The sequence below is a fragment of the Chiloscyllium plagiosum genome, unplaced genomic scaffold, assembly GCF_037043375.1.
Source record: "Chiloscyllium plagiosum isolate Xiang-an unplaced genomic scaffold, Cpla_swu_hap1 HiC_scaffold_31, whole genome shotgun sequence".
Lineage (NCBI taxonomy): Eukaryota > Metazoa > Chordata > Chondrichthyes > Orectolobiformes > Hemiscylliidae > Chiloscyllium > Chiloscyllium plagiosum.
The window spans coordinates 67,215,623-67,241,199 of record NW_028270169.1 but is presented as its reverse complement, the minus strand read 5'-3'; the positions used below and the strand labels follow the sequence as shown (position 1 = coordinate 67,241,199).

The 25,577-nt window shown below is 44.7% G+C and overlaps 1 protein-coding gene across 1 annotated transcript in view; it reads left to right on the top strand.

Annotated features, from left to right (window-relative positions):
* Nucleotides 1–13,359: 13,359 nt before the first annotated feature.
* LOC148141967 (putative G protein-coupled receptor 139) overlaps nt 13,360–25,577 on the top strand; it is an 88,543-nt gene continuing 76,325 nt past the window's right edge. The window contains exon 1 of the mRNA XM_087977041.1: nt 13,360–13,531. Coding sequence (XP_087833167.1) covers nt 13,360–13,531 — 172 coding nt within the window. The remainder of the gene's footprint in view (nt 13,532–25,577) is intronic.

The following is a 25,577-nucleotide window of genomic DNA, read 5'->3' as shown; positions in this document are numbered from 1 at the left end:
CTGACAGGGTTAGGTAGATTGGAAGCAGTGATGATAATTCCCCTGGCTGGGACTTCTACAACAAGAGGCCACACTATTAGGTACAGACAGGTCACATTGCATTTAGATACGAATAAATGTCTGCACTCAGAGACTGGTGAACCTGAGAATTCTCTCTCACATAAGGCTGTGGAAGACAAGGCACTACAGACTAATAAGGATGTTTAGACACCGAAAAGATGGGGGATAGAGCAGGAGTATGGTATAGAAATAAAGGATCAGCCATCATTATATTGAATTGGATAGCAAACTCGACAGACCAAGGGGACAACCGCAGTTCCTATTTTATAGCTTCACAAGGTTAATCACATTAATGTATGTGTACAGTGTGTGGGGAAAGTGCATTGAGGAGATGTTCAAACATTAACCAGAATGGGGCAGGCTCCATGTGCTGTATGGCCTATTACATTCCCGATGTTTCTGTGTGGTTTGTGGGAAAGCTCTGTAAATGTTGTCACAAGTTCACAGATGTTAGGAACGACGTGTCTGCAGGGTCAACAGGACTGTCTTTCCAGTTTCCTTTTCCAGACTGAGGCTGGGGCTGGGTGTTCTGTCAGGTTTTATCCTTTAAGACGTCGGAGCAGTTTGATACAATACAGTGTCTTGCTTGAGGTTTTCAGAGACTGTTGAAGAGTTTATCACATGACTGTGTGTCTGCAGTCACTTTTAGGCAAGACCAGGAAAGCACGGGAGATTCACTTCCTGAAAGTACATTGGAAAAGCAAATTGGTGTTTACGATCGACATTGAGTTCAAGGTCACTGTTACTGACACCAGATTTGACATCTCGATATTTTAATAATTGTTCTTAACTTCCACCAGCTGCCAGATCATTAGCCTGGTCTGAATTATTAATCCAGTGACTTTTCCAAAACAGCACCATATCCACATAGGGGCCTATCAGAAACCACAAGGAACAAGTTACGTCTGTGTTGCTTGACAGCTCTATCAAAAGTCAGGGCCCATTGCCTTTGCCTCTACTGTGTTCAGCTGTTTCTTCATGCCACGTGCAGCAAATCGAATTGGTTGAAGACTGGCATCTGTGATGCTGTGGGCATCATGATGACGGTGAATTGAATCATCGACTCAACACTCCTGGCGAGGATGGTGCAGATACTATTTCCTTGTTTTTTACACTGATGTGCAGAGCTGATCCATTGATAGACTGGGAATAATTGTGGAGCCCTCTCCACCAGTTAGTTGTTTTATCGTCTATCACGATCTTTGGCCGGATGTGGCAGGCTGCAAAGGTTTCATCTGGGTGTATTGACCTTGTGACAATTTCTCTGTCTCGACCATATGATTTGGTTTCATTTGATTTGATAGGATTCATTGTCGCATGTATCTGAGTAGAGTGAAACTCTTTGTTTATACACGGTTCTGGCAGACCACAGTGAGAGTTGGAGCTGCCTTTTTTTAGAGACATTGAGTGGCCGAAATTTAAAAGTCTACTTCAGCTGTTCGTTTCTGAAAAGTCACAAAATAGTCAGAAATTAAAATAGATTGCTTCAGCATTAGTGAAAAAGGGCCTTTGAGAAGGGAATTATTCCAAGGCAAAAGAAAGGATAATCTGATTCGCAAGATTCTGAAACATGCCAACATAATGATAAAGAAGGTTCTTTTATACAAAATTGATGATTTCTAACAGAACACAGATGGAATAATGAAATTGTAGCACAAAGACTATGAAGAGTCAACACAAAAGGTAAATTATTCTGATCTCAGTAAGGATTCTTTTCATCCACAAAAACAGCAACTCAAGTTATCTTTCAGAAGATAGCTGTGCCATTGAAACTGTTTACAATAGTAATAAGTTCTAGTTAAATATTTGGTAAGTAATCATGGACACAGATTTCCATGTAATAATAAAACCGTAAAGAGATGCCTGGCATGTCTTGTCTAAATCGCTAAGAAAAAGGTTAACAGAAGAAATAATAATTATATTACGAACTTTGTAACAGAATCAACGTTTTAATGGAAAATGTGATCTCGGAATTTGATAAGAAATAGCCTGCCCATTGGAGAATAGAATTTATGCAATCCTTCAAGATAAACAATGAGGGATATGACTAAAAAGAGCACAGCCACGAACTTTGGAATGCATTATAGAAAGATCCCAAGGACTAGAGATAACAAAAATCGTTAAACATCCGAAACAAATAAGAAGCTCGGGCTGTCCATGCGAGTATCCATCATTGATCAGTTGTTGTACAAGATTGGTTCTGCAGAAGGGGAGTGGAGGGGACACTGACAAGGCTGTGTACCATCATTGCAACACAGAACGTATAAAAATACTGTCTTTTTACTGTAAAATGGAAGTGGGTCATTGATTTGCCGTCTGATCTGAGCTAAAGATTAAGGAAAGGATTGTCTTCTCATGTCAAAGCCAGATTCGAGGAAGATCCTTTGGTATTCTCCCAGCATTAACCAGGTTTTGCTTGAATTAAAGTCCATTCCGTGCCTGTGCCTTTTCTGCCTCCAGAGTCTTTGTCCCTCGCTGGGGAATCTCGCTCCTACAATAAGCAAGGACCTGCAGATCATAGGGTAAAGGAAAAACTGAGACTGAGACACAGAGGCTACACCAGAAAGGGCATGCTAAAGGCAACATCAATGTGAGCAAGATCAGCATTATTTGAAGTTAGAGAGTCCATTCCTTAGTTTAATAATGGCTGGGAAGATGCTGTTCATGAGCCGCTGGTTTGTGTGTTCAGGCTTCTGTATTGTCTGCATGATGGAAGAGATTGCAGGAGATCCAGGGTGCGATGGGTCTTTGATAATGTTGTCAGCCTTTCCGCGGCAGCGAGCTGTGTAAAAGGAGACAATGGATAACCGTTGGTTTCCGTGATGGCATGGGCTGTGCACACAACCTTCTGTCATTTCTCTTACTGTCCTGGGCAGGGCTGCGGCCACACCAGGTCATTATGCACCCAGATAGTTTGCTGTCAGTGGTGCATTTGTAGACATTGGTGAGGGTCCTTGTGGACATGTCAAATGTCCTGAGCTGCCAGAGAAAGAAGAGGCGTTCTTGTGCCATCTCGGCTATCACATCCACATGGGAGGTCGGTTATCGTCACTCCAAGCAACTTAATGCTTTCCACTCTTTCAACTTCAGTTCCATTGAGGCAGATGGGGGCAAGTCCCCCTCATTTCTTTCTGAAGTCATTGATCAGTTGGTTAGTTCTGCCAATGTTGAAAGAGAGGATGGTCTCATTGCAGCACATCACTAAGTCCTCTATTTCTGTCCTGCATTTTGACGTGTCATCATTACATACCTGTCCTACTATGATGGTGTCATCAGTGAACATGTAGATGGCATTCGTTCAAAATTTGGCAATACCGTCGTGGGTGTACAGGGGTAGGGGGCTGAGGACACATCCTTTGGGATTTCAGTGCTGAATGTTATCATAGAAGAGATACACTTACCTATTTTCACTGATTGTGCACTGTAGGTCAGTAAGCTGAGGATCCAACTTCAGAGGGCGGAGCCAGGACTAAGGTCAGGGAGTTTTGTGATCAGTCTGAAGGGAATAATGGTGTTGAAGGTGAACCTTTTGTCAACGAGCAAGAATCTGATGTGGGTGTCCTTGTTGTCCAGATGTTCCAGGGATATGGCACCCGCTATGGACCCATTCCACTGGGAGGAAAATTGTAGGGGATCGAGGCAGACTGGGAGATTGGAACTGCTGTGGGCCATGACTAGCTTCTCGAAGAACTTCACTCCCATCAGTCTCCTGTGCTCGAAAGAGAAATGTACCAGCTTATCCAGCCTCTCCCTATGACTCAGACCCTTGAGTCCTGGCAACATCATTGTTAAGTTTCAGTTTAATACCATCTTTCCTATAACAAGGTGACCAAAACTAAACACAATGCTGAACTTGGAAATATCTGGAACTGTAAGTTTACTCTGCTGCCAATTATTATGCTGCTTTGATATTGTTTTATTTTTGTGTTATTCTGAAATCTTATTATTCATTGAATCCTCTGACGGCAATCCCCTCGGGTGAACGACCTCCTGACTGCTTGAATTTGAATCAATCTATTTTGTTTGGAATGATATTTTGAGGCCGCTGTATATCAGAGAACAGGAAGAGATGATGGATGACTGTGCAGTGTGTGTTCTTTACTGGACCAGCTTGTCTCTCCAGGCACCTAAAGCTTTTATTGTGGGCCAGAGAACCTCAGAATCGTTACATCACAGAACAAAGCTATTTAGCCCATTGTAGGTTCATGCACACAGAACATTACTGCTCAGTATCTACAACATCCTTCAGCGCTGCTGACAGATCCATCGACCTTACTGTCAACCGTAAATTTACTAACTCATCCTTCTACACCCTCATTAAGGTCATTTTCAAAAGGACAAACAACAGCCACTCCAAAGTAGATCCTTGCAGTATACCACGAGCAATTAAACTCCAGGGTGAACATTCCCCATCAACTATCACCTTCTGTCTGCTTTCAGCTAGCCGATTTGTGATCCAAACGCTAAATCACCCACAATTCCACATCTCCATATTTTGTGGGAGAAAGTAAGGACTGCAGATGTTTGAGATCAGAGTCGAGAGTGTGGCGCTGGAAACGCACAGCAGGTCAGGCAACATCCGAGGAGCGAGGAGAAACTGAAGACTGCAGATGCTGCAGACCAGAAAACTGATTCCTGATGAAGGGCTTACAAGAGAAACATTAACGTGCATGCATTTTGGACGCTGCCTCATCTTTTCTACTTTTCCAACACCACACTCTCCATATTTTCTTCAATATCCTGGATCAGTGGGCTGGAAGAGCACAGCAATTCAGGCAGCATCCGAGGACAGGCAAAATCGACGTTTCGGGCAAAAGCCCTTCATCAGGAATAAACACAGAGAGCCTGAAGCGTGGAGAGATAAGCTAGAGGAGGGTGGGGGTGGTGATAGAGTAGCATAGAGTACAATAGGTCAGTGGGGGAGGAGATGAAGGTGATAGGTCAGGGAGGAGAGGGTGCAGTGGAAAGGTGGAAAAGTAGCTGGGCAGGTCGGACAAGTCTGGACAAGTCAAGGGGACAGTGTTGAACTGGAGGTTAGAAACTAGGATGAGGTGGGGGAAGGGGAAATGAGGAAGCTGTTGAAGTCCACATTGATGCCCTGGGGTTGAAGTGTTCCGAGGCGGAAGATGAGGCGTTCTTCTTCCATGCGTCTAGTGGTGAGGGAGCGGCGGTGGAGGAGGCCCAGCACCTCCATATCCTCGGCAGAGTGGGAGGGGGAGTTGAAATGTTGGGCCACTGGGCGGTTTGGTTGATTGATGCGGGTGTCTCGGAGATGTTCCCTAAAGCGCTCTGCTAGGAGGCGCCCAGTCTCCCCAATGTAGAGGAGACCGCATCGGGAGCAACGGATACAATAAATGATGTTAGTGGATTTGCAGGTAAATCTTTGATGGATGTGGAAGGCTCCTTTAGAGCCTTGGATAGTGGTGAGGGACGAGGTGTGGGCACAGGTGTTACAGTTCCTGCGGTGGCGGGGAAAGTGCCAGGATGGGAGGGTGGGTCGTTGGGGAGCGTGGACCTGACCAGGTAGTCATGGAGGGAACGGTCTTTGCGGAAGGCGGAGAGGGGTGGGGAGGGAAATATATCCCTGGTGGTAGAGTCTGTTTGGAGGTGGCGGAAATGTCGGCGGATGATTTGGTTTATGCAAAGGTTGGTAGGGTGGAAGGTGAGCACCAGGGGCGTTCTGTCCTTGTTGCGGTTGGAGGGGTTGGGTCTGAGGGCGGAGGTGCGGGATGTGGACGAGATGCGTTGGAGGGCATCTTTAACCACGTGGGAAGGGAAATTGCGGTCTCGAAAGAAGGAGGACATCTGGTGTGTTCTATGGTGGAACTGGTCCTCCTGGGAGCAGATACGGCGGAGGCGGAGGAATTGGGAATACGGGATGGCATTTTTGCAAGAGATAGGGTGGGAAGAGGTGTAATCCAGGTAGCTGTGGGAGTCGGTGGGTTTGTAGAAAATGTCAGTGTCAAGTCGGTCATCACTGATGGAGATGGAGAGGTCCAGGAAGGGGAGGGAGGTGTCAGAGATGGTCCAGGTAAATTTAAGGTCAGGGTGGAATGTGTTGGTGAAGTTGATGAATTGCTCAACCTCCTCGCGGGAGCACGAGGTGGCGCCAATGCAGTCACCAATGTAGCGGAGGAAGTGGTGGGGAGTGGTGCCGGTGTAATTACGGAAGATCAACTGCTCTACGTAGCCAATAAAGAGACAAGCATAGCTGGGGCCCATACGTGTGCCCATGGCTACCTCTTTGGTCTGGAGGAAGTGGGAGGATTCAAAGGAGAAATTGTTAAGGGTGAGCACCAGTTCGGCCAAACGAATGAGTGTGTTGGTGGAAGGGTACTGTTGGGGACGTCTGGAGAGGACAGAACGGAGGGCTTGGAGGCCCTGGTCATGGCGGATGGAGGTGTAGAGGGATTGGATATCCATGGTGAAGATGAGGCGATGGGGGCCATGGAAACGGAAGTCTTGGAGGAGGTGGAGGGCGTGGGTGGTGTATCGAACGTATGTGGGGAGTTCCTAGACTAGGGGGGATAGGACAGTGTCGAGGTAGGTAGAGATGGGTTCAGTGGGGCAGGAGCATGCTGAGACAATGGATCGGCCAGGGTGGTCAGGCTTGTGGATCTTGGGAAGGAGGTAGAACCGGGCAGTGCGGGGTTCCCGGACTATGAGATTGGAAGCTGTGGGTGGGAGATCTCCTGAGGTGATAAGGTTCTGTATGGTCTGGGAGATGATGGTTTGTTGATGGGGGGTGGGGTCATGGTCAAGGGGGCGGTAGGAAGAGGTGTCCTCGAGTTGGCGTTTGGCTTCAGCGATGTAGAGGTCAGTGCGCCAGACTACCACTGCGCCCCCTTTATCCGCTGGCTTGATGGTGAGGTCGGGATTGGAGCAGAGGGATTGGAGGGCTGCGCGTTGTGAGGGTGAGAGGTTGGAGTGGGGGAGGGGGGTCGACAGTTTAAGGCGGTTAATGTCCCGGCGGCAGTTGGAAATGAAGAGGTCGAGGGCAGGTATTAGGGCAGTGCGGGGTGTCCAGGTGGATGCAGTGTGTTGGAGATGGGCGAAGGTGTCCTCGGAAGGTGGGCGGGAGTCCTGATTGTGAAAGTAAGCTCGGAGGCTGAGGCGACGGAAGAATTGTTCGATGTCATGGCGTGTATTAAATTCATTGATGCGTGGATGGAGGGGGACGAAGGTGAGTCCTTTGCTGAGGACTGATCGTTCGTCCTCAGTGAGGGGGTGGTCTGGAGGGATGGTGGAAACTCGGCATGGCTGGGAGCTGGGAGCTGGTGTGGGTGTAGAGCTGGGAGTGGGGTCGGAGCAAGTACCTGGAGTGGGTGTGATGGTGGGAGGAATGGGGGTAGAGTCATGAGCAGGGATAGTGTTCCCCTCGGCGTTCTGGGGGGTGGGGTTAGTGACAGTGGGGTCTGTGGGGGGTGTGTCAGCATAATGCAGGTGAGTGGCGCTGGTGGGGGCGGAAGTGGTGGCAGATACGGCAGTAGGGGTGGAGGAAGTCACTGAGTGTGTGGCATCAGCGATGATGTGAGGGGCGGAAGTGGCTGTGGCAGTGGCCATGATGGGGGCAGAAGTGACATCATCAATCAGCGTGGGTGGGGTAGCTGCATCAGCCGCATGGCTAATGGCGTTTCCGAGGCCAGAGGAATCTTCTGGAATGTTTGAGGAGTGCTGGTTATGGAGGTGGGTAGATAAAAGTTTGTTGTACTTACAGTTTTTGATGTTTGAGATGGAATTGAAATACTGTTTGTTGAGAGTATGGATTCTCCTGAGGATGTCGTACAGAGTGGGTCCTTTGCAATTCTGAGAGAGTGTGGCCCTCAGCTGAGGCAGGGATGACTGTAGAGAGGTTAGGTGGCGGCACATGGCTGTGAGCGTGGAGCGGAGGATCTTGAAGGAGAACAGTTGTTGGTGTTTTTGAATCTGTAGTCTGTACCTGTTTGTTCTGTTCGAGTCCGAACTCTGCTGGTTTAAAGGTGGTCCGGAGTCCATGTGCGATGAGTTGGTTACGGAGGCAGGTACTGAGGAAGCAAATGTGGCTGTAGTAGCGGGTTTGTTTCAGGACATGGTTGAAGAGCTTCAGGGCAGAGGAAATGACCTGGGAGTTGCAGTGGGAGAGAGACTCCCTAAGATTCTTGTAGAGAGAGGAGGAAAACTTCTTCAAGGCAGGCATCCTTGCAAGAGGATTCGCAGTTGGGTTAAAATCAACAAGGTAAAAACAATGACTGCAGATGCTGGAAACCAGATTCTGGATCAGTGGTGCTGGAAGAGCACAGCAATTCAGGCAGCATCCGAGGACAGGCAAAATCGACGTTTCGGGCAAAAGCCCTTCATCAGGAATAAACCCAGAGAGCCTGAAGCGTGGAGAGATAAACTAGAGGAGGGTGGGGGTGGGGATAGAGTAGCATAGAGTACAATAGGTCAGTAGGGGAGGAGATGAAGGTGATAGGTCAGGGAGGAGAGGGTGGAGTGGAAAGGTGGAAAAGTAGCTGGGCAGGTCGGACAAGTCTGGACAAGTCAAGGGGACAGTGTTAAACTGGAGGTTAGAAACTAGGATGAGGTGGGGGAAGGGGAAATGAGGAAGCTGTTGAAATCCACATTGATGCCCTGGGGTTGAAGTGTTCCGAGGCGGAAGACGAGACGTTCTTCTTCCATGCGTCTGGTGGTGAGGGAGCGGCGGTGGAGGAGGCCCAGCACCTCCATATCCTCGGCAGAGTGGGAGGGGGAGTTGAAATGTTGGGCCACGGGGCGGTTTGGTTGATTGGTGCGGGTGTCTCAGAGATGTTCCCTAAAGCGCTCTGCTAGGAGGCGCCCAGTCTCCCCAATGTAGAGGAGACCGCATCGGGAGCAACGGATACAATAAATGATATTAGTGGATTTGCAGGTAAAACTTTGATGGATGTGGAAGACTCCTTTAGAGCCTTGGATAGAGGTGAGGGAGGAGGTGTGGGCACAGGTTTTACAGTTCCTGCGGTGGCTGGGGAAAGTGCCAGGATGGGAGGTGGTTCGTAGGGGGGCGTGGACCTGACCAGGTAGTCATGGAGGGAACGGTCTTTGCGGAAAGCGGAGAGGGGTGGGGAGGGAAATATATCCCTGGTGGTAGAGTCTGTTTGGAGGTGGCGGAAATGTCGGCGGATGATTTGGTTTATGCAAAGGTTGGTAGGGTGGAAGGTGAGCACCAGGGGCGTTCTGTCCTTGTTGCGGTTGGAGGGGTTGGGTCTGAGGGCGGAGGTGCGGGATGTGGACGAGATGCGTTGGAGGGCATCTTTAAACACGTGGGAAGGGAAATTGCGGTCTCGAAAGAAGGAGGCCAACTGCTGTGTTCTGTGGTGGAACTGGTCCTCCTGGGAGCAGATACGGTGGAGGCGGAGGAATTGGGAATATGGGATGGCATTTTTGCAGGAGGTGGGGTGGGAAGAGGTGTAATCCAGGTAGCTGTGGGAGTCGGTGGATTTGTAGAAAATGTCAGTTTCAAGTCGGTCATCACTGATGGAGATGGAGAGGTCCAGGAAGGGGAGGGAGGCTTGTGGATCTTGGGAAGGAGGTAGAACCGGGCAGTGCGGGGTTCCCGGACTATGAGGTTGGAAGCTGTGGGTGGGAGATCTCCTGAGGTGATGAGGTTCTCTATGTTCTGGAAGATGATGGTTTGTTGATGGGGGGTGGGGTCATGGTCAAGGGGGCGGTAGGAAGAGGTGTCCTCGAGTTGGCGTTTGGCTTCAGCGATGTAGAGGTCAGTGCGCCAGACTACCACTGCGCCCCCTTTATCCGCTGGCTTGATGGTGAGGTCGGGATTGGAGCAGAGGGATTGGAGGGCTGCGCATTGTGAGGGTGAGAGGTTGGAGTGGGGGAGGGGGGTCAACAGGTTAAGGCCGTTAATGTCTTGGCGGCAGTTGGAAATGAAGAGGTCGAGGGCAGGTACTAGGCCAGTGCGGGGTGTCCAGGTGGATGCTGTGTTGTAGGTGGGCGAAGGGGTTCTTGGAAGATGGGCGGGAGTCCTGATTGTGAAAGTAAGCTCGGAGGCGGAGGCGATGGAAGAATTGTTCGATGTCACGGCGTGTGTTAAATTTATTGATGCGTGGACGGAGGGGGACGGAGTTATTTACCTTGTTTTTACATTTTTTACCTTTTTACCTTTTTACCATATTTTCTTCAATAGTCTACCATGGGGGCCTTAACAAATGCTTCACTGAAATCCACATCCTTCACTTTACCCTCATCCACCTGTTTGGTCACCTTCTCAATGAACTCGGTAAGATTTGTGAGGCGTGACATGCCCTTCACAAAACCTTGTTGACTATTCCTAATCAAATGATTCCTTTCTAGATGACAGTAAATCCTATCTCATATAATTCTTTCCAACACTTTACCCACAACCAAAGTAAACCTGGTATATAATTACCAGGGTTGTCTCTTGTCCATTTCTTGAGCAAAGGGACAACATTTGCTGTCCTCCAGTCTTCCGGCACTATTCCTGTAGACAATGGCGATGTAAAAATCCGAACAGATGGTTTTGTAACTCCTCCATAGCCTCTCAGAGAATCCTAGGATAAATCCCATCTGGCCCAGGGGACTTCTCTATTTTCACATTCTCCAGAATTGCTAACATCTCCACGTTGCGAACTTCAATCCCCTCTTGTCTAATAGCCTGTATCTCAGTATTAGCCTTGACATTATTTTCTTTTTCCATTGTGAATATTGATTCAAATATTAATTTACAGCCTGTCCTATCTCCTCAGACTCCACACACAGCTTAACACTACTGTCCTTAATTGCCATTAATCTTCATTTGGTCATTCTTTTATTTGTGACATACTGATAGAAAGCTTGAGGGTTTTCCAAGATCCAACTTGCCAAAGACTTCTCATGCTCTCTCCTGGCTATTCGTAGCTCTTTTTTAAGTCCTTCCAGACCAACTTGTAACTCTCAAGCATCCGAACTGAGCCTTGACGTTTCATCTTTGCATAAGCCTCCTTCTTCCTCTTGACAAGAGATTCAACTGCTTCAGTAAACCACAGCAGCCTCACTCGACCACTTCCTCCTTTCCTGACAGGTATAAACTTATCACGGGCACACAGTAGCTGTTGTTTGATAAAGCTCCACACTTAAATTGTACCCATCCTCTGCAGTTTCCTTCCCCATCCTATGCATCCTAAAACCTTTCCTAATCGCATCATAATTGCCTTTCTAACCAGCTATAACTCTTGCCCTGCGGTATGCACCTGTCCCTTTCCATCGCTAAGGTAAACATAACTGAATTGTGGTTACTATCAGCAAAGTGCTCACCGACCTCCAAATCTAACAACTGGTCTGGTTCATTACTCAGCACCAAATCCAATTTGGCCTCACCCCTTGTTGGCCTATCTACATAATGTGTCAGGAAACCATTCTGCACACATTGGACAAAAACTGACCCATATAAAGTAATCGAACTGTAGCGTTTCCAGTCAATATTTGGAAAGTTAAATTCTTCCATAACAACTACTCTGTTACTTTCGCTCCTGTTCAGTATCATCTATGTAATCCTTTCCACGACATCTCTGGAACTTTTCAGAGTGCAATCAAGAACTGTCAACAGGGTGACATCTCCGTTTTTGTTTCTAACCTCTTCCCATTCTACCTCAGTAGATGAGTCCTTATCAAGCATCCTTTCTACCAACGTAACGCTGCCTTTGATTTTCAATGCCACCACACCCTCGCCCACACCAACCCCAACCCCCGCCCCACGTTTGGTACCTTCCTTGTTCTTAATGAAGCATCTAAACTCCGGACCCTCCAACGATCAGTCCTGTCTGCACTATCCATTTCTCCAAAATGGCCACCACATCAAGCTGGCCAACTGCACAATTTGGAAACAGGGACTGATTTGGAGGAATGTTAAACGAGGGTGAGTTGGATAGATCAGAAGACAGCATGAGAGGAGATAGACAGGAACAGACAGAAAATGGAAGTTTTATTTAGAAATTCTCACAGACTGCAAGGCCTTTATCTATTGCCATACGGCTTGATCACTATGCGGATACTGGCTGTGGTTCCAGATCATTTATCGCCAATAATATCACAGAGGTGAGTTGCTGACAGTGAAACAGAGTCCAAAAGGCCAAGTGATTTTTTTTCTACAGTGAGAAGGTGATTTAATTTATATAGACTGGGTGAACAACAGCAGGAACTGAGAACCCCCTCAGTACTGAGATACTGCGCCAGAGAATCTCAATGAGGTGGATCACTGACAGAGGGGAAATCAGCATCTCAGCTGTGGGCCAAATAATGATTGACAAAGATTACACACCACTTCCGTGGTTTTGTAATACACACTTCAATTTATGTAGCTCAATATCGTGAGTGTATCTTATTTCTTTGTACTTCCCATAGTTTAGTATGGACAGAAAATCATTTTGTCCCCATATTTTGTGTTCAATAAACAAATTTTACTCCTTCTTCCTCACTTTAGATGTATCATTGAATCTGTTCTTCATATGAGTTATAAAGAGTAACATTCTAATACTGATGACTGAGGAATATTATTGTCCATCCCTCCAGTCTGAACTGCCATGTCCCAAAATTCTGTTTTCTGTGTCCTCCACAATGCCATAATCACACTGTAATTGAAGTCCAGTAAATGACATTTCATCACAGTTCACTAACATCGATAACATCAATAGCAGAGGCCTCATCTGCCTCTCTCTGAACTTGGAATAACAGTCTGAATTGCATTTGTCACGTTCAGTTCTCTGTTAACATACCCATGCCATTTGTCTGTTACAACCCCACGTTTCTCAGACACACATTCCCCTCAGATCATGAACTATAAAAATTGTCTCAATGTTTAATTGAAATTATGATGCTGGATCAATAGTTCCAGGATTTATGTTTCCATTTATAATCAGAGAGGCATGTTTACATTCTGATAAACTTGTGGCATTACTCCAGCATCCAAGACAGATTGTATGGTTGCACTCAATTGATCTACCAGCCTCAAGATTTGTTCCATCAGTCACCCTTACATAGCCCATCCAGAATGCGAAAGTTTGAATCATTGTTTTGAATTTGAGTAAAACAATATTGAATTGAAAGGCGTTAGCTGGAGCTATTTGTTCAGTGACTGTGATTGATGTCAGTCTCCGTGGATCCGAGATGTGTCACTGGAGGGTTTGTCTCTTCTATTAATTAAGGACTCGGTTCAATGTGTTATGCCAGTATGAGCGGGGGCATCAACGACTGGACTAACAGGGATCAGTAGCTCGAGAGACGGGGAGGAGAGATCAGAATCTGAGAACATTAGACTGGAATGTTCCATTAATGGATCAGAATCTGAGAACATTAGACTGGAATATTACAACAGACAGGAGTTTATCCTTGGGTCTTTACTACCTTTCTAAGCCTTGGATATCATTAGCATCACGGATCGAAGATATCCTTTGGATTATTCAAGGTGGTTACTATCCCATCCTCGCTATAGTTGGTGTTCCTGGTAAGTCATTCCATCTGACCATTAAGCTGAGTTGAACTGAATTGCTGTTCATATTCAAATTTTAAAATTTGGAAGTCATCATTTTCAGATCAGGTCAAAAATTTTATTCCTTCCTGATTATAACTAGCAAATTACTATTCAAAACTTACTCAACAGTACGCGAGGAGAAACCAGACTCTTCTTAAACTCCATGATCTTTTTTCTCCATTTATATTTACATTTCTGCATAATGTCCCCGCTCACCAATCCTGCCCAAGACCACTATCAGGATATTTCAGTCTCCTTCTCAGCCTCAATGCAGCTGCTGAATAATCCGTCGTTTGTGCCTTTGGTAAATCCAGATATAACCGTTTCAAGTCCCTTCTAACTATGCTTACGTCACAAAATATTTGCACTTGAGATGGGTAATTTGTCCTCTCCACAGAATCTGTCAGATGGACAGACAGTGCATGGTGGTCAAGTCATTGACTCATAATCAAGCGGCACAGAATAATAATCTGTTGGTGTCTCATGAAGGGAGTTGATGGAATGCAAATGAAATCATCACCACTTGTTTTCAACATCACCACTTGTTTTCAACATCTGTTTGCCTCATGTCCTTTAGAGAATGCAATGGGTTATCCTTCCATGTTCAGGTCTCTGTGTGACTGCGATGTGGTTTTCTCTTTATTATCCTGTACAACAGCTGAATCAACCACTCAGATAAAAGATCAGCGTAACATGTTGTCCTGTCCAGGGCTGCACACATCCCATGAGAGGAGAACAAAAGGAAAGATAGCTCCCTTCCTCTGCCTGATTTCCATGTTCCTGCAAGTAATTTCCATTGAGGCAGGTGACCATTCCCTGTTTCACGTGAATTCTTTCTGATTGAGTCTCCCTCTGAACGTGATATACATCTCCATCGACAACTCTGGTGATGAATGACGCAAAGATGTAAGAGACTTCAAAATTCCACATCATTCGCTGTGTAGAGAGAAGGAATGGCTTTTTATACCACAGGAAAAAAGCTGAGACAGCTAAGTGAGGGAACAGAATCATTGTGATCAACCCTAGAATGTTGTTGACATAGTATTTGGGGTATTGTGCACAGATCGTCTCTCCTTTATAAGGAATAATCCACTTGGCAGAAAGAGTGGAAAGGAGTTTCACCAGACTAATTGTTGGGATAATTGTACCATCGGGTGTGCATGAGGATTAATCTGTAGCGCTTTGAAGAATAAGAGGTGATTGCATTGAACCTTAAGGTGATGGACAGTCACTCATTATATTCCAAACAGAACTAATACGGTGATAAATTCCATGTCTTTTTTTACTTGGTTTACATGATTCCCGATGATTTAAAAGTCTCTGAGAACGTTCCTCTCACTCCACGCCACTCCCCATTTCGATTGAGAGAGAGAGAACCAGTCTTTAACTGAACTCTTTCAACATTAATACAGTGCATTTGATGTGTGATCATACATAGAACTTCACGTTATCCACCATCTCGACAGGAGCCACAATAGCTTCATTTTAAAACAGTTAATTATTCCCACCAGCTTCTGACCCCACGGAGAACATACGATCTGTCTTCTTGGAGATGAAAGATGCCTCCTTGAGGCTAGGCACAAAACATTTGACTTCCTTCCTCACTGCCGATAAAACACGTTAAAGTATCATTTGTTCCACAGGCACTGGAGCCACGAGGAACATTGTGAGCAGTCGATGAGTGCAGTCTCTGCTCCATTCGTTTTCCAGGTTGGAGCATTAATGACACCCTCCTGTTCCTGTGTAAGTGTCTCGAGGGGTGAATGGTCTCCTCCTGGTTCTATAGAACAGGTTTAGTGGTCTTACTGGACTCTGCCTGTTCCTGTTTAACAGCTCAATGTACTGACCAGACGCCTCCTCTTCCTGTGGAACAGGCAGGAGGATTGAATGAGCTGTCCCTCTTCTTGTTCAGTCATTTCAATGGGCTGGATGATTTCCACATATCCATGTAACCAGCTTGAGATGCTGAATGAGCTCCACTTTTAACTGTGGAAATGTGCAGTGTCTGGCAGCACTGTTACATGAATGTTACCGACACGTTAACAGCACAAACGTGAATGTTGTTTGGGTCTTGCTGAATATAGACACAATCAGGTTCAGGAGCTGAGTGAGGACAAAATGTTCTGAATATTGCGTGATCTTCAGTGATCAGCCTGCTTCTGATCTTGAGATAGATGGGGGGGGGCGGGAATGGGGGCACATAGACGTTGACAAAGGAGCTGAAGATGTTTGTGCTGAGGAAGTTAATCTGAGGGTCTCCTGAAGAGATGTCCCGGGACTGAGAGGATTGTCGGCCACCGACCACAAACATTTTCCTTTGTGCTCTGAAAGACCCCAACCAGTGGGGAGGTGAGACCTGATTCTCATTAAGCTCAGATAAGTAGGTGGTCCCGATAACATCCTCAAGGCCATTCACCCTTTCCTGAGCCCCTGTGTTCACCTCTTATTCATATCAATAGGTGACGGTGTATGTGTAGAGAGTGTTTTCCTCTCACAGAGGGTAATCAATGTCAGGAATTATCTGGACTAGACAGTTCGGGGAGCTATATCACTGAAAGTATTTAAAGAGGTGGTACATGAATCTTTGACCTGTCAGAGAGCTGAGGAGTGTGAATAACTGGGCACTAAGGAGGAGTTAATGCTAACAGTAAATCAGCCATGATCGTATACAATGGCTTGACCGTCCGAATTACCTATTCCTGTTCCTTATGTTTTCATTTTCTGTAATTTCAAAGTAAACAGCTGTAATTTTCCGAGATGTACTGTTATCGCATGTTGTAATCAGAGAGAGCAATCACTTTTGAGTCATCTCTGAGTGAGGCTCTACCATGCACTATGATCTGATTAAGGTCTCAGCAGCACTTTTCTGTCAGTGTACCATTTTCCGACATTCATTTGTCTTTCAAATGTCTTACATACACAATTTTGAACAAATGGAAATATCCAGGCATCACAATCTTCTGTGGAAGTGAATTCACACCTTAACAACCCTATGAGAATCTCTTGTGTGAGTTCTGACCAATGTTGGAGGGTCACTCATGTCTTTTCCCACTCCTCTATTGGTGAAAGCAAAATTTAACTGTAACCAGTTGAGTGCTGTGTTCAATGATATAGGTATCGGACTGGGTAATTTTTCTTGAAAAATCTGAGACACAGAAAGTTGAACTGTGAACAAATGGTAAAATGATAGAGTGTCCCAAATTTTTTTCTGACTTTGAACTTATTGTGCTCACATAAATGTCTGGGAATGCGGATTTCTTCCCAAAACAGTTGGATTTGGCTGAATTCCCTTTGCTTCCAGCTGTACAGAGATTCCTATGAATCCTCATCAGGAATCCTCCACGAGTGGGAAAGATGACTCAGGATTTTTCTGCTCTCACACCTTGTTTTCAGGCGGAACAAAGTAAAAGAGAGAGAGAGAGAGAGAGACCAATTGGCTGCTGCTTCTGAAGCAAGTAATAATTTTCTCCGTCTCTGTGTGGAAAAATTCAAGAATATCAACTGAAAACCAAACTGGACCATATGCACTCTCAATGTACATTCCCTGGAATGGGTGATAATAGACTGTATGCTGTATGCAGCATCATTGCTGTTGTTGTGTACAGTGCCTTTCATTAGCAAAAGAAAGTAATGTGCTCGTTTTATGATTTGATGAAATGTTTATATGCGTCTGCGTAATTTTTAAAAATGGGTTGATATCTTCATAATATTTGTGTTAATACCAATGCATCTCATTCAAAAAATTATTATCTAGCTTTAGTCTTCTTAACAAGAGAAAATATGCATACAGCTGAAAGACTTCTCTGAAAATCGTGGTTTAATAAGATTTCTCATCTAAGATCTAAACAGATAATCCCCGATAACAAAAGGCCTTCATTTCAGGAATGAGTAAAGGGAAGCATCTTTGAACATCTTTGAAAGGAATTGTATCTTGTTGTATTTTTAGTTTAGAGGATCAAAACTGCACCCAATGTATCTAATGTGGTCTCAGCAATGCCCTGTACAGAGACAGTGAAATATTCCTAATTAAACCCAGTACCCGTTGCCACAAACAGCATCATTCCACTTACCTTCAGCATCACTTGCTGCATCTGCAGATAGACTTCATATGATTCATGTACCAAGAATATGAAAAACATCTGCATCACAGAGTTTTGCAATCTCTCTCCATTTAAATTGTTCCCGACTGCAATAGACAACTCACATTATATTATTTCTGCTGAGGGTACGCTCACTAACCTTCCCTGTCTACATCATAATGCAGATTCGCTACCTCCATTTGAAGATCTATTGAATGATCATTTTGGTGTACAAGGTAGTTCAGCTTTGATCCATTCAGTCCCTTCATCCAGATATTTTACATAGATCATTGATCAGTGATGACCCTACAGTGATCGCTGAGTCAAAACTAGTTACAGTTCTGTTTAAAAAATCATATATCTCTACTGTCTACTTCCTTTTAGTGACAGCATCCCTGTTCCTGTGCAGCAGTTCAGGCGGGTTGAATGGCCTCGTCCTGGGCTGTGTAATGTACTCAACGAGCTGAATTACTTCATCCTATATTCCTGTGTAATTCTTTGGAGGAGCAGAATGGTCTCCTCCCGTCTCATTGTAACGATCCAGTCTGGCTGAATGGGATGGTCCTCTACCCTGAAATCGACTGAGGGGTGGATTGAGGGAACAACACATGGGGTGTTGTCAGCAGTATATCTCTGTAACAGCATCGAGGGGTGGATTGAGGGAACAACACATGGGGTAGGGGCAGCAGTATATTCCTGTAACGGCCGGGAGGGTGGATTTACTGAACAACACATTGGAAAGGGGCAGCAGTTGGTCATTTGGTGGCACCATTCAGAATGCTCGTGCCTGATCCAGTGTGTCTGACCATCCGTCTCCTGTCTGTTCCCAATAAACATTGACTCTCCTTTCTGGCAAAGATCAGTCAAGCTCAAACTAAAATATCTTAATTAACCGAGTCTTCACTGCTCCCTGAGGATAAGGACACCACAGATAGCACAACATTAAAGGGAAAGGGACATCCTTTTTTCATTGTGGGACACATTTTTTAAAAACTGTGTTAACCTCATATCAAATCACTGTCCCTTTTCAGATAAAGTGGTACAATAACTAGGAATAGACATTAACCATCCTGCCCTCCAATCTTTTCCCATATTACCACTGACTGTTTCCAATCAAATATGTTGCTGCTGCTGTCTCAGGAAGAGAATACCTGATAGCATAACACCACACGAGCATTTAAAAAGGAGCAGCATTAGACCATTTGGCCCATCGAGTCTGATATACCATTCAGTCATTTCTAATATGTTCCTCAACATCATTCTCCTACCTTCTCCCTAGAATCCTTGATCTCCTTATAAATCAAAAACTTATTTTTTGCGTCTTAATGGCACTAGTGTCTGGGTCTTAATGTGTATTTAAGTGTGTGTGTGTGTCCATGTACTTGTTACTTTTGTATTTGTGTGACTATATCTGTCTGTCTTTGTATCAGCCTGTTGTTTCTATCTGTGTTTGTGTCCATTTGTGTGTGACTGTTTATGCCTCTGTGTGCTTCTACGTGTGTGTATGCTTATCTCCTTGTATGCATTGTGTATGTTAGTATATTGGGGTATTTACCAATACGTCTGTGTATTTCAATGCCTGCATCTCTGTGCAATGAGGTATCTGTTCTTCTGCGAGTGAGAGAAATGAGGTTGGAACGAACAGTAGGTTTGAATTGAGAATTGCTCTTTATTGAACACTGCTCCTTATTCGGTTGGTGGGACGTGGATGTTTCCGAATCTCCACACAAGGCCTCCTGGTCCTCTCCGGAGCTCTCCAGGATCCTTCCCACATATCAGGGTAGGGGGATGTGGGAACGGATATCCGGCACTCCACCACCCGGGTTGGCCCTTTCTGGCCTTTTCCAGGCTGCTTCTTCTGGAATGGGAGAAAGGGAGGGAATGAGTGAGGGTGGGAGTGGATGGCCCTGCTGTTAGTGCTGGACTAGGTGAGGTGTGACATGGTGAGGTGGCCGGATGGACTCTGTCCATAGTGTTGTATCCATGTAGTGCTATTAGTGTGCGGGGCTATTGCATCAGGGACAGAAAATGTGGGGGACGGAAGGTGCTGAATTCAACAGTGAGTGTGGTCGTGCTTGAGCCTTATTGGAGTTAGAGTGTGAGTCTTGGTCGAGGGTAGGTGCTATAAGAGACATACAGTGAGTGTGAGGGAGCAGTGAAAATATACGGTGACACTTATCTTGACAGAGCGGAATGGATATTGATGCTTATCCTGTACTGCTGGTCTTGTCTTCATATCATCTCAACATCGAGGTGAGCCTCCCCGAATGTCTTATCCAAGTCTGTCACTAATAACGACACAGGTTCTGTCCCTCAGATTCCACAGAATGAGTTTGGGTGGGTCTTGCAAATAGCAAGGAGAAACAAACTTGTTGTGTTGTATATCTGAACCAAAACTATCGCGCAAATATTTTGCATCATATGCTCTGGAAATCATATATGCAACTATGTGCAAAGGGAAGCTATGACATACTGATATTATCGCTGGGCTCTTAACCCAGAGACCCAGGTAATTTTCTGGGGACATGGTTTCAAATCCTGCCATGACAGATTGTGGAATTTGAATTCAGTAAGTGTCTGGAATCAAGGGTTGATGATGATCAGGAATCCATTCCTGATTGTTGGAAAAACCCGTCTGGTTCACTAACGTCCTTTAAGGAATGAAACAGCTGTTCTTATATGGTCTGGCCTGCATGTCACTCCAGATCCAAGGCAACGCTGTTGACACTTAACTGCCGTCTGGCATGGCCAGTAAATGCTGGTTTTCCAGCTAAGCCCTCATCCTGTGAATGAGTAACAGATACACGTGGGTTCTGCAGTAATAATGCATGGTGTCAAGTTGTATCGAAACTGGGTTAACTAAGTGACTGCTAATGTTGTGAAAAATAAATTCCATAAGTGTATATCAGGTAGGTTGAAGAGTATGTTGTGAACCAAACTAGAGAGCAGATTATTTCGGATTTGGTGTTGTGTGATGCTGATTAAGGATGATCAACCATGATCATATTGAATGGTGGTGCAGGCTCGAAGGGCGGAATGGCCTACTCCTGCACCTATTGTCTATTGACTATTGTCTATTGTGTGGTCGGAAGGACTAATTACTAATCTTGCTCTGAAGCAGCTTTGGAGGAATAGTGACATTAATATGTTGTATTTTACACGGCGTCTGCATTCAATATGGAATGTTTGAACATTCTGATCAAACATCATGGAAGCCCAGAGGCGTGAGTGTCAAGTTCGCTCCAGTGAATTGGGAAAACACAATATAACATTCAGTTGGAGAATAATGGTTGTTAGACCCATATAGTCTTACAGCACGGAGACAGGCCATTCAGCCTAAGCTGGTCCATTCCGAAAAAAATATCCATTCACACTAACCCCATTTCCCTGCCATTTCCCTGTATCCTTCTAATCCTTTGCTACCTCTGTATTTGTCCAAATGTATTTTAAATTTTGTGAATGTACCCGCCTCAACCACTTCTGCTGGCAGCTCATCCCATATGCATACCACCCTGTGTGTAAAAGAAATTGCCCCTCAGGTTCCCATTTACTCTTTCCCCTCTGACCTTAAATCGATGACCTCTAGTCCGTGATTGCCCAATCCTGGGGAAAAAAAGACTGAGTTCATTGACTCTATCCATGCCTCCCATGATCTTATACACTACTATCAGATCCCCCTCAGGCTCATACATTCTTAAGTAAAAACTCCTAGCTTGTTCAATGTCTCGCTATAACTCTGACCATTGAGTCTTGGCAGCATCCTTGTAAATTTCTTCTGCACTCTTTCCAGTTTAATAACATCCTTCCACGAGCAAAGTAAACAAAACTGAACATGACGCGACAAGTATGGACTCGCCAACATCTTGTATAACTGCAACATAACTCCCTAATTTTGATACTCAGTGCTCGAACCGATGAAGGCCAGTGAGTCAAATGCCTTTTTCAGTGCCTTGTCTACCTGGGACTCCACTTACAGAAAACCGTGCACCTGAATTCCAAGGTCACTCTGTTCCATTGCATTCCTTCAGGCCCTGCCATTCACCATGAAACTCCTGCTTTGATTTGACTTTCTAAAATGCAACAACTTACACATATCTGAATTAAATTCTATTTGCCATTTCTCGGCCCATTTCCCCAACTGATCAAGGTACTGCTGTAATTTCTGAAATTTCTGATAACCTTCCTCACTGTCCATGATACCACCTATTTTAGTGTCACCTTGAAACTTACAAATCATGCCTGTACATTCTCATCTAAATCATAGATATGTGTAATATATGAATATATGGTCCCAGCACCGACCCCTGAGGCATTCCACTCATCACAGGCCTCCAGTCCGACAAGCACCCTTCCACGATTACCCTCTTTTTCCTATCATCAAGCCAATTTTGGACCTAATTTGCCAGCTCCCCCTCAATTCCATCTGATCTAACCTTCCAGAGCAGCGTACCATGTGGAACCTTATTGAAGGCCTTACTGTAATCCATATAGACTATATATACAACCATGCCCTTGCCAAAGTTACTGGTCACTTCATCAAAGCAGTCTAACAAATGTGTGAGCCATGATCCCCCATTCACAAGGCCCTGCCTTTCCAAATGCATGTATATCTTCTCCCTCAGAATCGTCTCAAGTAACTTACCTGCTACTGATTTTAGGTTTACTGGTCTATAGTTCCCCGGTTTCTATTTGTAACCCTTCTTGAATAACGGCATAACATTCACTACCCTCCAGTCCTCCAGGACTTCACCCGTTGGCTACCGTTGATGCAAAAGTACCAACCAGGGCCCCCGCTATTTCTTTCCTGTCCTCCTGCAGTGTTCCTGGATATATCTGGTCAGGACCAGGAGATTTATAGAAATACTACAAAGTCTGAAAAATATGTCTATTTATTTCAGGCAAACTCCCAAGAGTGAGAAAGTGAATTAACAATGATTAGCATAATAAATTAGAGATTACATGAATCACAGGAAGTGACTTCAGAAGAATTCCAGACATTGTGGAATCCTGAGAATTCTCTTGAAATTTACGACCCAGAAAAGGAGCTCCATGAAACGGGTAAGGAAATCAAAAAGCGAACATATATGCAAACAAATAGGAACACAAAGACTGCATAAATCTATGTTCTATATTTCAAAGGAAAGAGAAAAGCATAGTCAAATGTGGAAATCAGCAATCAGGAGAGACGAGCTTATTATGGATAACAGGGAAATGGCCAAGCAAATAACCAGTTACTTTGCATCTGTCTTCATGGAGAAGATGCAGAAAATCACCCCGAAATACGACGTCATCATATAGGACTTGTGGGTCAATAGACATAAAGTCAATTTGTATCAGTAACAAGGCTCTACTTGAACATACAGCTGGATTGAGCATTGCTAACCATGACAAACCAGATGTACTTCATACCAAAATCTTCAGAAATAACCACTAATAGAAGTATTAGTTGCACTGTCGATGACTGTGTTCTATTACCCAGTGCATTCTGCATAGTCTGGAAGCCGTTGTAGATAAATGGACATTAGTAAACATGATCCAAGCACTATAGATGTACGGTAGCGATCCAAGCATCTACAAAGGGAAGAAGAGTTAGTGTGGAGAACTGCAGACCAATTAACTTGACTTTTGTGGGGAAACTATTGGAATCTAACATGTAGGATGTGATATTCGTTATTTAGAAATTAACAGCCACAATGGAGAGAATCAGTATGCATTTCTGAAAGGGCAATCATGCTTGACAAGCTTTGGAATTGTTTGAAGTTGATTCTTACTGCATTGATAATGGGGAACCAGTACAATTGGCATATTTTAGATTATCAGAAGGCTTTCTAGAAGAACTCACACAATGAGTTCGTAAATGCAATGAATGTGAAGGGTATTTGGAGGGATATATGCAAGTGGTAAGTTAAAGTTTGGATTGCCTTCCTTTAAGGGAATAAGAATATAGATGTAAAGACATGTTGAATCAGTTTAACAGCGTGTTGCTGAGAACTGTACCTGTAATACTGAGTACAGTTTTGGTCACCAAATCTGAGAAAAAATATACTGACCACAGAGGAAGTTCAATGGACATTCTCCAGATTAATCCCTCAGTTGGCGAGATTGCGTGATGAGGAAACTCGGCCTGTGTTCTCCAGAGTTTCAAAGAATGAGAGATGGGTCACTGTGAAATGTATAAAATTCACAAAATATGTGACAAGTTGGAAATTAACACGATGTTTCTCCGGCTGCCTAATCCACATTCAAGAGAAATAATGGCAGGATAAAGGACAGACCATTTAAGACTGCAATAAGAAGGAAATTCTGCACGGTTCGGGGACTAACTAACTCAGGGGCATGGAAACTTCTGGCAGCGCAATATTCGGGAGAATTCTCAGATATTCTACCAGTGTGTCCAGCGGAACAGAATAACCAGGGAACAGGTAGGTCTCATTAGTGACTTGCCAAATTGCATCCAAAAGAAGTTTAGTGCTAGGAGACACAAGGTGGTGGTTGACTGCTTGTGTGACTGGAGGCCAGTGTCCAATGGTATATCACAGGGATCAGTGCTGTATCTCTTATTGTTTGTGATTCGGAGGTACTGGTGTTGGACTGGGTGGACAATGCTGTAAATCTCATAACGCCAGGTTAGAGTCCAACAGGTTTATTCGGCGGCACGAGCTTTCGAAGTGCTGCTTCTTCATCAAAGCGCACAATCACCTGATAAAGAAGTAGTGCTTAGAAAGCTAGTGCCTCCGAATAAACCTGTTGGACTCTAACCTGGATGTTGTGTGATTTTCAACTTTAATATTTGTGGTACTCATAAATTATGTAGCTGTGAATATGGACGAGGGGTGGGGAGTGTGATAAGTAAGTTTGTGTTTGATACACAGATTGGCCGTTGGCTGGCAGTGAGGATGAAGGCCTTAAGTTACGAGAAGATACAGATGGAATGGTCAGCTGGGAAGATCAATGGCAGATGGAATGTAACCCTGATAAATATGAGGTGATACACTTTGGAAGAAGGAACCAATGAATGGGAGCACATGAGGAAGGTCAGAGGGTGCTTCTCCACACATACCTGAATGTGAGTGGACAGGTTCATGCACAGTTTAGGAAAACATAAGAGACTGTAAACATAACCTTGATTCATTGAGGCACAGATTATAAGAGCTATGTGGAACTTTGACGAGGCCAAGGTGGAATACTGTGTGTAGTTCTGGGAATCACATTACAGGAAGGATGTGACTGCACGGGAGGGTTTGCAGAGGAGATTCACCAGAATGTTCCCTGGGATGGAGCACATCAGCTATGGAGAGAGGCTGGATAAGCTTGAGTTGTTTAGTTTGGAGGAGAGGAGGCTGAGGGGGACGTATTCAGAAGCATAGGATTACGAGGAGCATGGACGGGGTGGATGGACAGCAGCTGTTCCTTTTAGTCAAAGGGGAATACTTTTAAAGTGAAGGGTTTGCGGTTTAATGAGGATTTGAGGATTGCTTTTCAGCCAGTGTGTATTGGGGTCTTAAGTGCACTTCTTGAGAGGGGAGATGTCATGGCAAACTCAAAACCATTAGAAAATACACGGCTGTGCACGTGAAATGCCTTAAGATTCGCGGCCAGGCGTATTGTGTCGGAAAGTGGGCCTCATATAGACCATGCTGTATTTCTAATAGTGCAGAGACTTTGCTTCTGTGACTGTATGGCTGTAGAAGGCCAATCAGTGAGTACCTTAAAATAGGAATTGATAGGTTTCTGAAGAATGTCTTAACAAAGTTTATAAGACAGAACTTGTGATATTTTCTGAAAATATGTTAATGGCAAAATTAACAGAAATAAATGTGCAGCTTTCTTACAGTTTGATGTCAGATAATTGAGGACCGGGAAATGGTAGAACTATGGAACAAAAGTTTCAGTTATGCCTTCACAGAGGAAAACAAAATAAAAAAGAAAACTTCCTAGCA